At 56.7% G+C, this 13,351-nt stretch overlaps 1 protein-coding gene across 4 annotated transcripts in view; it reads left to right on the top strand.

Annotated features, from left to right (window-relative positions):
* Positions 1-13,345, top strand: part of MTSS2 (MTSS I-BAR domain containing 2) — a 71,974-nt gene extending 58,629 nt beyond the window's left edge. For all 4 annotated transcript variants that reach the window (XM_075326268.1, XM_075326266.1, XM_075326267.1 and 1 more), the window contains 2 exons: positions 9,615-9,780; positions 10,086-13,345. In XM_075326268.1, the coding sequence (XP_075182383.1) occupies positions 9,615-9,780; positions 10,086-10,864 (945 nt within the window). In that variant the 3' untranslated portion in view covers positions 10,865-13,345. The remainder of the gene's footprint in view (positions 1-9,614; positions 9,781-10,085) is intronic.
* Positions 13,346-13,351: the final 6 nt, after the last annotated feature.

The raw sequence follows: 13,351 nt of genomic DNA, 5'->3' as shown, positions 1-13,351 counted from the left end.
CCCCGAATCCCCCCGACCCTCTATACACATAGTAATGTCACCTCAATTCCCCCCGACCCTCTGTACACCTAGTAATGTCACCCCGAATCCCCCCGACCCTCTATACACATAGTAATGTCACCCCGAATCCCCCCGACCCTCTATACACATAGTAATGTCACCCCGAATCCCCCTGACCCTCTATACACATAGTAATGTCACCCCGAATCCCCCCGACCCTCTGTACACATAGTAATGTCACCTCAATTCCCCCCGACCCTCTGTACACCTAGTAATGTCACCCCGAATCCCCCCGACCCTCTATACACATAGTAATGTCACCCCGAATCCCCCCGACCCTCTATACACATAGTAATGTCACCCCGAATCCCCCTGACCCTCTATACACATAGTAATGTCACCCCGAATCCCCCCGACCCTCTATACACATAGTAATGTCACCTCAATTCCCCCCGACCCTCTGTACACCTAGTAATGTCACCCCGAATCCCCCCGACCCTCTATACACATAGTAATGTCACCTCAATTCCCCCCGACCCTCTGTACACCTAGTAATGTCACCCCGAATCCCCCTGACCCTCTATACACATAGTAATGTCACCCCGAATCCCCCCGACCCTCTGTAGACATAGTAATGTCACCCCGGACCCCCCCGACCCTCTATACAGATAGTAATGTCACCTCAATTCCCCCCGACCCTCTGTACACCTAGTAATGTCACCCCGAATCCCCCCGACCCTCTATACACATAGTAATGTCACCTCAATTCCCCCCGACCCTCTATACACATAGTAATGTCACCCCGAATCCCCCCGACCCTCTATACACATAGTAATGTCACCCCGAATCCCCCTGACCCTCTATACACATAGTAATGTCACCCCGAATCCCCCCGACCCTCTATACACATAGTAATGTCACCTCAATTCCCCCCGACCCTCTGTACACCTAGTAATGTCACCCCGAATCCCCCCGACCCTCTATACACATAGTAATGTCACCCCGAATCCCCCTGACCCTCTATACACATAGTAATGTCACCCCGAATCCCCCCGACCCTCTATACACATAGTAATGTCACCTCAATTCCCCCCGACCCTCTGTACACCTAGTAATGTCACCCCGAATCCCCCCGACCCTCTATACACATAGTAATGTCACCCCGAATCCCCCCGACCCTCTGTACACCTAGTAATGTCACCCCGAATCCCCCCGACCCTCTATACACATAGTAATGTCACCCCGAATCCCCCCGACCCTCTATACACATAGTAATGTCACCCCGAATCCCCCTGACCCTCTATACACATAGTAATGTCACCCCGAATCCCCCCGACCCTCTGTAGACATAGTAATGTCACCCCGGACCCCCCCGACCCTCTATACAGATAGTAATGTCACCCCGAATCCCCCCGACCCTCATTACACATAGTAATGTCACCCCGAATCCCCTCGACCCTCTGTAGACATAGTAATGTCACCGCGATCCCCCCGACCCTCTATACACATAGTAATGTCACCCCGAATCCCCCCGACCCTCTATACACATAGTAATGTCACCCCGATCCCCCCGACCCTCTATACACATAGTAATGTCACCCCGAATCCCCCCGACCCTCTATAATTATGGTAATGGGACGTACCCCGAGTCTTCTGGTCATCACTGAATATTGTCCTCTGGATCCATCACTTTACGTTTCCCGCTTATTACGTGTCTGAGCCCCTTGTCTGTGACAGGGAGACATGGCGGACACTGTACACGGCGGACACTGTACACGGCGGACACTGTACACGGCGGACACTGTACACGGCGGACACTGTACACGGCGGACACTGTACACGGCGGACACACTGTACACGGCGGACACACTGTACACGGCGGACACTGTACACGGCGGACACACTGTACACGGCGGACACACTGTACACGGCGGACACACTGTACACGGCGGACACACTGTACACGGCGGACACACTGTACACGGCGACACACTGTACACGGCGACACACTGTACACGGCGGACACACTGTACACGGCGACACACTGTACACGGCGACACACTGTACACGGCGGACACACTGTACACGGCGACACACTGTACACGGCGACACACTGTACACGGCGGACACACTGTACACGGCGACACACTGTACACGGCGACACACTGTACACGGCGACACACTGTACACGGCGACACACTGTACACGGCGACACACTGTACACGGCGACACACTGTACACGGCGGACACACTGTACACGGCGACACACTGTACACGGCGGACACTGTACACAGCGGACACACTGTATATAACGGACACACTGTACACGGCGGACACACTGTATATAACGGACACACTGTACACGGCGGACACACTGTACACGGCAGACATTGTACACGGCGGACACACTGTACACGGCAGACACACTGTACACGGCAGACATTGTACATGGCGGACACACTGTACACGGCAGACATTGTACATGGCGGACACACTGTACACGGCAGACATTGTACATGGCGGACATTGTACATGGCGGACACACTGTACACGGCAGACATTGTACATGGCGGACACACTGTACATGGCGGACACACTGTACACGGCAGACATTGTACATGGCGGACACACTGTACACGGCAGACATTGTACATGGCGGACATTGTACATGGCGGACACACTGTACACGGCAGACATTGTACACGGCAGACATTGTACATGGCGGACACACTGTACACGGCAGACATTGTACATGGCGGACACACTGTACACGGCAGACATTGTACATGGCGGACACACTGTACACGGCAGACATTGTACATGGCGGACACACTGTACACGGCAGACATTGTACATGGCGGACACACTGTACACGGCAGACATTGTACATGGCGGACACACTGTACACGGCAGACATTGTACATGGCGGACACACTGTACACGGCAGACATTGTACATGGCGGACACACTGTACACGGCAGACATTGTACATGGCGGACACACTGTACACGGCAGACATTGTACATGGCGGACACACTGTACACGGCAGACATTGTACATGGCGGACACACTGTACACGGCAGACATTGTACATGGCGGACACACTGCGTCCCTCTCACAGGTCTGACAGGAACGAGTGCTCAGCCTCAGTCACGTCTTACACTGCTGAGGTAAAGTGAAAGCGGAGCTCTGATTGGGTGAAATGAAGGCTGAGCTTTGACTGGTTGCTCTGGACAATAAACCTGAGCTCTGATTGGTTGCTAAGGTCTATTATAAGATTCAGCATCCTGTGCAGAGCACAACACAAGAGACACGAGGCCGATCATTCCAGTGACATCCTGTATCTCCCCCGGACCCCCCATCCATCCAGTAATATCCTGTATCTCCCCCGGACCCTCCATCCATCCAGTAATATCCTGTATCTCCCCCGGACCCTCCATCCATCCAGTAATATCCTGTATCTCCCCCGGACCCCCATCCATCCAGTAATATCCTGTATCTCCCCCGGACCCCCCATCCATCCAGTGACATCCTGTATCTCCCCCGGACCCCCCATCCATCCAGTAATATCCTGTATCTCCCCCGGACCCCCCATCCATCCAGTAATATCCTGTATCTCCCCCGGACCCTCCATCCATCCAGTAATATCCTGTATCTCCCCAGGACCCTCCATCCATCCAGTAATATGCTGTATCTCCCCCGGACCCCCCATCCATCCAGTGACCTCCTGTATCTCCCCCGGACCCTCCATCCATCCAGTAATATCCTGTATCTCCCCCGGACCCTCCATCCATCCAGTAATATCCTGTATCTCCCCCGGACCCTCCATCCATCCAGTAATATCCTGTATCTCCCCCGGACCCCCATCCATCCAGTAATATCCTGTATCTTTCCCGGACCCCCCATCCATCCAGTAATATCCTGTATCTCCCCCGGACCCCCCATCCATCCAGTAATATCCTGTATCTCCCCCGGACCCCCCATCCATCCAGTAATATCCTGTACCTCCCCCGGACCCTCCATCCATCCAGTGACATCCTGTATCTCCCCCGGACCCTCCATCCATCCAGTAATATCCTGTATCTCCCCCGGACCCCCATCCATCCAGTAATATCCTGTATCTCCCCCGGACCCCCCATCCATCCAGTAATATCCTGTATCTCCCCCGGACCCCCCATCCATCCAGTAATATCCTATATCTCCCCCGGACCCTCCATCCATCCAGTAATATCCTGTATCTCCCCCGGACCCTCCATCCATCCAGTAATATCCTGTATCTCCCCCGGACCCTCCATCCATCCAGTAATATCCTGTATCTCCCCCGGACCCTCCATCCATCCAGTAATATCCTGTATCTCCCCCGGACCCCCCATCCATCCAGTGACATCCTGTATCTCCCCCGGACCCTCCATCCATCCAGTAATATCCTGTATCTCCCCCGGACCCTCCATCCATCCAGTAATATCCTGTATCTCCCCCGGACCCTCCATCCATCCAGTAATATCCTGTATCTCCCCCGGACCCTCCATCCATCCAGTAATATCCTGTATCTTCCCCGGACCCCCCATCCATCCAGTAATATCCTGTATCTCCCCCGGACCCCCCATCCATCCAGTGACATCCTGTATCTCCGCCGGACCCCCCATCCATCCAGTAATATCCTGTATCTCCCCCGGACCCTCCATCCAGTAATATCCTGTATCTCCCCCGGACCCCCCATCCATCCAGTAACATCCTGTATCTCCCCCGGACCCTCCATCCAGTACTATCCTGTATCTCCCCCGGACCCCCCATCCATCCAGTAATATCCTGTATCTCCCCCGGACCCCCATCCATCCAGTAATATCCTGTACCTCCCCCGGACCCTCCATCCATCCAGTGACATCCTGTATCTCCCCCGGACCCCCCATCCATCCAGTGACATCCTGTATCTCCCCCGGACCCTCCATCCATCCAGTAATATCCTGTATCTCCCCCGGACCCCCCATCCATCCAGTAATATCCTGTATCTCCCCCGGACCCTCCATCCATCCAGTAATATCCTGTATCTCCCCCGGACCCCCCATCCATCCAGTAATATCCTGTATCTCCCCCGGACCCCCCATCCATCCAGTAATATCCTGTATCTCCCCCGGACCCTCCATCCAGTAATATCCTGTATCTCCCCCGGACCCCCCATCCATCCAGTAACATCCTGTATCTCCCCCGGACCCTCCATCCAGTACTATCCTGTATCTCCCCCGGACCCCCCATCCATCCAGTAATATCCTGTATCTCCCCCGGACCCCCATCCATCCAGTAATATCCTGTACCTCCCCCGGACCCTCCATCCATCCAGTGACATCCTGTATCTCCCCCGGACCCCCCATCCATCCAGTAATATCCTGTATCTCCCCCGGACCCCCCATCCATCCAGTAATATCCTGTACCTCCCCCGGACCCTCCATCCATCCAGTGACATCCTGTATCTGCCCCGGACCCTCCATCCATCCAGTAATATCCTGTATCTCCCCCGGACCCTCCATCCATCCAGTAATATCCTGTATCTTTCCCGGACCCCCCATCCATCCAGTAATATCCTGTATCTCCCCCGGACCCCCCATCCATCCAGTAATATCCTGTATCTCCCCCGGACCCCCATCCATCCAGTAATATCCTGTATCTCCCCCGGACCCTCCATCCATCCAGTAATATCCTTTATCTCCCCCGGACCCCCATCCATCCAGTAATATCCTGTATCTCCCCCGGACCCCCCATCCATCCAGTAATATCCTGTATCTTTCCCGGACCCCCCATCCATCCAGTAATATCCTGTATCTCCCCCGGACCCCCCATCCATCCAGTAATATCCTGTATCTCCCCCGGACCCTCCATCCATCCAGTAATATCCTGTATCTCCCCCGGACCCCCCATCCATCCAGTAATATCCTGTACCTCCCCCGGACCCTCCATCCATCCAGTGACATCCTGTATCTCCCCCGGACCCTCCATCCATCCAGTAATATCCTGTATCTCCCCCGGACCCCCCATCCATCCAGTAATATCCTGTATCTCCCCCGGACCCTCCATCCATCCAGTAATATCCTGTATCTCCCCCGGACCCCCCATCCATCCAGTAATATCCTGTATCTCCCCCGGACCCCCCATCCATCCAGTAATATCCTGTATCTCCCCCGGACCCCCCATCCATCCAGTAATATCCTGTATCTCCCCCGGACCCCCCATCCATCCAGTAATATCCTGTATCTCCCCCGGACCCTCCATCCATCCAGTAATATCCTGTATCTTTCCCGGACCCCCCATCCATCCAGTAATATCCTGTATCTCCCCCGGACCCCCCATCCATCCAGTAATATCCTGTATCTCCCCCGGACCCCCCATCCATCCAGTAATATCCTGTACCTCCCCCGGACCCTCCATCCAGTGACATCCTGTATCTCCCCCGGACCCTCCATCCATCCAGTAATATCCTGTATCTCCCCCGGACCCCCATCCATCCAGTAATATCCTGTATCTCCCCCGGACCCCCCATCCATCCAGTAATATCCTGTATCTCCCCCGGACCCCCCATCCATCCAGTAATATCCTGTATCTCCCCCGGACCCTCCATCCATCCAGTAATATCCTGTATCTCCCCCGGACCCTCCATCCATCCAGTAATATCCTGTATCTCCCCCGGACCCTCCATCCATCCAGTAATATCCTGTATCTCCCCCGGACCCTCCATCCATCCAGTAATATCCTGTATCTCCCCCGGACCCCCCATCCATCCAGTGACATCCTGTATCTCCCCCGGACCCTCCATCCATCCAGTAATATCCTGTATCTCCCCCGGACCCTCCATCCATCCAGTAATATCCTGTATCTCCCCCGGACCCTCCATCCATCCAGTAATATCCTGTATCTCCCCCGGACCCTCCATCCATCCAGTAATATCCTGTATCTTCCCCGGACCCCCCATCCATCCAGTAATATCCTGTATCTCCCCCGGACCCCCCATCCATCCAGTGACATCCTGTATCTCCGCCGGACCCCCCATCCATCCAGTAATATCCTGTATCTCCCCCGGACCCTCCATCCAGTAATATCCTGTATCTCCCCCGGACCCCCCATCCATCCAGTAACATCCTGTATCTCCCCCGGACCCTCCATCCAGTACTATCCTGTATCTCCCCCGGACCCCCCATCCATCCAGTAATATCCTGTATCTCCCCCGGACCCCCATCCATCCAGTAATATCCTGTACCTCCCCCGGACCCTCCATCCATCCAGTGACATCCTGTATCTCCCCCGGACCCCCCATCCATCCAGTAATATCCTGTATCTCCCCCGGACCCCCCATCCATCCAGTAATATCCTGTACCTCCCCCGGACCCTCCATCCATCCAGTGACATCCTGTATCTCCCCCGGACCCTCCATCCATCCAGTAATATCCTGTATCTCCCCCGGACCCTCCATCCATCCAGTAATATCCTGTATCTTTCCCGGACCCCCCATCCATCCAGTAATATCCTGTATCTCCCCCGGACCCCCCATCCATCCAGTAATATCCTGTATCTCCCCCGGACCCCCATCCATCCAGTAATATCCTGTATCTCCCCCGGACCCTCCATCCATCCAGTAATATCCTTTATCTCCCCCGGACCCCCATCCATCCAGTAATATCCTGTATCTCCCCCGGACCCCCCATCCATCCAGTAATATCCTGTATCTTTCCCGGACCCCCCATCCATCCAGTAATATCCTGTATCTCCCCCGGACCCCCCATCCATCCAGTAATATCCTGTATCTCCCCCGGACCCTCCATCCATCCAGTAATATCCTGTATCTCCCCCGGACCCCCCATCCATCCAGTAATATCCTGTACCTCCCCCGGACCCTCCATCCATCCAGTGACATCCTGTATCTCCCCCGGACCCTCCATCCATCCAGTAATATCCTGTATCTCCCCCGGACCCCCCATCCATCCAGTAATATCCTGTATCTTTCCCGGACCCCCCATCCATCCAGTAATATCCTGTATCTCCCCCGGACCCCCCATCCATCCAGTAATATCCTGTATCTCCCCCGGACCCCCCATCCATCCAGTAATATCCTGTATCTCCCCCGGACCCTCCATCCAGTACTATCCTGTATCTCCCCCGGACCCCCCATCCATCCAGTAATATCCTGTATCTCCCCCGGACCCCCATCCATCCAGTAATATCCTGTATCTCCCCCGGACCCCCCATCCATCCAGTAATATCCTGTATCTCCCCCGGACCCTCCATCCATCCAGTAATATCCTGTATCTCCCCCGGACCCTCCATCCATCCAGTAATATCCTGTATCTCCCCCGGACCCCCCATCCATCCAGTAATATCCTGTATCTCCCCCGGACCCCCCATCCATCCAGTAATATCCTGTACCTCCCCCGGACCCCCCATCCATCCAGTAATATCCTGTATCTCCCCCGGACCCCCCCATCCATCCAGTAATATCCTGTATCTCCCCCGGACCCCCATCCATCCAGTAATATCCTGTATCTCCCCCGGACCCTCCATCCATCCAGTAATATCCTTTATCTCCCCCGGACCCCCATCCATCCAGTGACATCCTGTATCTCCCCCGGACCCCCCATCCATCCAGTAATATCCTGTACCTCCCCCGGACCCTCCATCCATCCAGTAATATCCTGTATCTCCCCCGGACCCCCATCCATCCAGTAATATCCTGTATCTCCCCCGGACCCTCCATCCATCCAGTAATATCCTGTATCTCCCCCGGACCCCCCATCCATCCAGTAATATCCTGTACCTCCCCCGGACCCTCCATCCATCCAGTAATATCCTGTATCTCCCCCGGACCCCCCATCCATTCAGTAATATCCTGTATCTCCCCCCGACCCTCGATTCATCCAGTAATATCCTGTATCCCTCCGGACCCTCCATCTATCGAGTAATATGAATATCCTGTATCCCCCCGGACCCTCCGGTAATGTCTCGTGTTCCCTCCGGTTATGTCTGGTGTACCCCGGACCCTAGTAATGTGGCGTGTCCCCTCTGGTAATGTCTTGTGTCCCCCGGACTGTCTGGTAGTGTCCCGTGTCCCCTCCGGTAGTGTACCGTGTCCCCTCCGGTAGTGTACCGTGTCCCCTCCGGTAGTGTCCCGTGTCCCCTCCGGTAGTGTCCCGTGTCCCCTCCGGTAGTGTCCCGTGTCCCCTCCGGTAGTGTCCCGTGTCCCCTCCGGTAGTGTCCCGTGTCCCCTCCGGTAGTGTCCCGTGTCCCCTCCGGTAGTGTCCCGTGTCCCCTCCGGTAGTGTCCCGTGTCCCCCTCCCGTAGTGTCCCGTGTCCCCTCCGGTAGTGTCCCGTGTCCCTTCCGGTAATGTCCCTTGTCCCCTCTGGTAGTGTCCCGTGTCCCCCGGACTGTCTGGTAATGTCCGTGTTCCCTCCGGTATTGTCACGTGTCCCCTCCGGTAGTGTCCCGTGTCCCCTCCGGTAGTGTCCCGTGTCCCCTCCGGTAGTGTCCCGTGTCCCCTCCGGTAATGTCCCGTGTCCCCTTCGGTAATGTCCCGTGTCCCCTCCAGTAGTGTCCCGTGTCCCCCCGGTAATGTCCCGTGTCCCTCTGCCCACAGCACGGGGAGGAGGTGTCGCCCGCTGCCAGTGACCTGGCCATGGTCCTGACCCGGGGGCTGAGTCTGGAGCACCAGAAGAGCAGCCGGGACTCTCTGCAGTATTCCAGCGGCTACAGCACCCAGACCACCACCCCCTCCTGCTCCGAGGACACCATTCCCTCACAAGGTAACCACGATGGCCCGGCCGCTCGCCCGGTGCAGCTTCCTCTGTGTCCTCAGAGCTCTGCTTGCTGTCAGTGATGGGGGACTCGCCTCTTCCAGCTATAGGTCGGTGTGCAGTGGAGCTCACCCCACAAAGCATTGTCCATGCTGGATACAGTGTGACAAACCCCCCGCTGTGAGCAGGTCTGGTCCCGGATGGGTTTCTATTCTGTGACAGGCAGCAGAGATGATGCAGGGATGGTGGAGCTGCGCTGGGCTGTGCCGCTCCCTGCCGGGGGTCCTGACCAGCCGTTATTTGCCGCCTTACAGGTTCTGACTACGACAGTTACTCGGTGAATGGAGATGCTGAAGGAGACGGTTCCGGGGACTACGACCGATCCTCCACGGTTCCCCGGAGCAGCAGCTTGGCGCAGAATTACCGCCGCATGCTTCAAACCAAGCGGCCAGCCTCTACCGCTGGACTGCCCACCGCCATGACCGGATCCGCGCCCCCTGCCCCGCAGTCGGGCTCTACACCGGGGGTGGCCACCATAAGACGTACTCCTTCCACCAAACCCACCGTCAGACGCACTTTATCCAATGCTGGACCCATTCCATGCCGCCCCCCCATTGTGCCAGTAAGAACGCCCACTGTGCCGGACTCCCCGGGCGGCGGACTGGGGGGGCGCTCTCGTGTGGGAAGTGAAGAGTGCGTTTTCTACCTGGGAGTGGATGATGGAAGCCCCCTTGAGTATGCGAAGTCTTCCCCCAAGCGCCTCAGTCTCCCCAATGCAGCCTGGGGGGCGGCGGGAGAAATGTCTGTGTATGGCGGGGGCGGGGCGGATGAGGAAGACATGGGGGGCGGCCTTCTGGCTGCCAATCGGCACAGTCTGGTGGAGAAGATTGGGGAGCTGGTGGCCGGAGCACACGCCCTGGGGGATGGGCAGTTCCCTTTCCCATCGGCTCCAGAAAAGAGTCAGATTCCTGCCCCGACCGGTGGTGGTAGCGGCTCCGAGCCCCCAGCCGGTGACATGCTGGCATCCATACGAAGAGGGGTGCGGTTACGCCGAACCCTGACCAACGACCGCTCTGCGCCCCGGATATTGTGATCTCCGCTGCAGGTGGTGGGATTGGTGCTCCGGGGAGGGGAGCAAAATATACTGTGACACCACCGGGTGCTTAACCCTTTCTATGCAGGTAGGTCCGGGGCAAGAAGGGTTAGGTTCAGTGACTGAGCAACACATTGGGACCATTCCATGCACCAGAGCGGATCCAACAGACCAGTAGCATTAGGATGAAAGTCAACGGTCTGTAATGGCGGCTGGCAACCCCTCCCACCCTACACGAAGGATCCGCTACACCGAGGGGCACAGCGCTTCAATGAAGACCTCGCGGGATCAGGAGACCGCAGCCGTGTGATCCAGGAACCGCAGCTTCTGAGGGCGGACAGTGGCCCCTGAGCATGATGGACTGTGGTCCCTGAGCACGACACACAGTGTGGCCCTGATGACTGACTGACTGGTCCCTGAGCATGACACACACTGTGGCCCCCGATGACGGACCGTGGCCCCCGATGACGGACTGTGGCCCCTGATGACTGACTGTGGCCTCGGATGACGACGGACCACGTCCCCTGATGACTGACTGTGGCCTCGGATGACAACGGACCACGTCCCCCGATGACTGGCTGTGTCTCCCAACGACGGACCGTGGCCCCGACAACGGACCGTGGACCTAATGACGGTCCCTAGCCCCCGATGACGGACCGTGGCCTCCGATGACGCACCCTAGCCCCCAATGACTGATTGTGGCCCCTGATGACGGACCGTGGCCCCCGATGATGGACCGTGACTTCTGATGACACACCATAGCCACCGATGACTGACTGTGGCCCTGATGACGGACCGTGTCCCCCGACGACAGACCGTGTCCCCTGACGACGGACCAGGGCCCCCGACGATGGACCGGGGCCCCCGATGTCGGACTGTGGCCCCCAATGATGGACCCCCCAGCCTGGTGTAGCTCTGTCTCCTCGGGTTCTGGCCCATGTAACCACTTCGCTGGTCGGGGGCCGTGGAGGGTGATGACGCCCGGGAAGCATGCAGGGCTCCGGACCACCAACGGACTCAGGACGTGTGGCCCCCAGGAGCCCTGATTTTTCTAACTGTTGAATTTGTGCCAAGTGTTTGCTGAGGACGCTGAGTGGCCGCCATGTTTCTTTAGTGGGGATCCTGCCTTTACCGATCACAGAGGCCTCTCTTAGTGCCATTCAGAACAAGCCTTGTGCCACCTGTGTGCCCGCGCAGCCCCCAATGCCCGCACCTTACGGGGGCCGCGCACTTAGGACCCTCGTGTGAATCTTTCTGGTATGCTGAAGGTTTCCTTACAGTGGACTGTTCCCTGCACACATGGAGCGGGCGCCCCCCTCTACGGACACTGTGTGCAGGGGTCACATGATGGAAATGTCCCCCCCAGTAATGGTGGGAGCCTCTGAGACGGGCCGCGGGAGATGTGGCCACTTACTATAGAGCCCTATATTTTCAGAGAGCCGCAGATTTAGGTCTGAACAGACACAGAATATTTTTAGCCGCTGCTGCGCGGCGCAGATCAATATGGAGAAATGTAGCCATGTTCTAGCACCACCTGCTGGCCGGGTGGAGAACTGCTCCCTTGTGAATTGTAGCAGAAGCCTAGGTTCTCCTGATGTTGGGATGAGACAATGGTGGCGCCGCTGCGGATCCTCACTGGGATCCACGAAAGGCCACAAAGGATCTCCAGGATCTGTGGAGCTGGGGACAATTTATTTAGAAGAAAGTCTTTAAAAATGTGTTTTTAGTGAGAAGGTAAAATGGGCCTGCGACGTAAGGCTGCCCCCCGAGACCCCCCTTCCTCCTCCTTATCCACGGGACGGGTGGTGATTCGGACGCCCCCGTGTCGCTTGCGGGCTCAGTCGTGCAGCCTCATGCCCAGGTGGGAAGAGACTTCTCTATTTTACTTCTGTTGGGTCTACACAAGGAGGGGCAGCCAGATGTTTGGGGGCTTTAGCTGGAGGTATGTGCACCCGTCCGCTGGAGGCGGGGTTCCCGTTTAGCAGTGGGGCGATGTGATGGGTTTCGCAGGAGAGCGGCAGCTCCTGCAGGGGTTTCTCGTGGGCTCGGGAAGGTGTTGAGAGACGTGGATCTCTCTGAGGTGTGAAGGGTCATGTAAGTTTATGGGTTTGTGTCCAGGGTTATATGAGGGCGCTGACCTGTAGGGGGAGACTGTGAGCTGCGGGCTATCATAGCATTCATGGGACAGCGGATCCACGCGCATGAGATGAGCGGGACCGGGCACTGTGCATCTTGCCGTGCTCATGGTCCTTCATCAGTACAAGTCCTGACAATGATGATGTCCCAACACGTGAGATATCATGTGATCCACTGATCTCCTGACACGTGAGATATCATGTGATCCACTGATCTCCTGACACGTGAGATATCATGTGATCCACTGATCTCCTGACACGTGAGATATCATGTGATCCACTGATCTCCTGACACGTGAGATATCATGTGATCCACTGATCTCCCGACACGTGAGATATCATGTGATCCACT

The sequence above is a fragment of the Anomaloglossus baeobatrachus genome, chromosome 10 (assembly GCF_048569485.1).
Source record: "Anomaloglossus baeobatrachus isolate aAnoBae1 chromosome 10, aAnoBae1.hap1, whole genome shotgun sequence".
Classification (NCBI taxonomy): domain Eukaryota; kingdom Metazoa; phylum Chordata; class Amphibia; order Anura; family Aromobatidae; genus Anomaloglossus; species Anomaloglossus baeobatrachus.
This window is presented reverse-complemented; position numbering and strand designations above follow the sequence as displayed.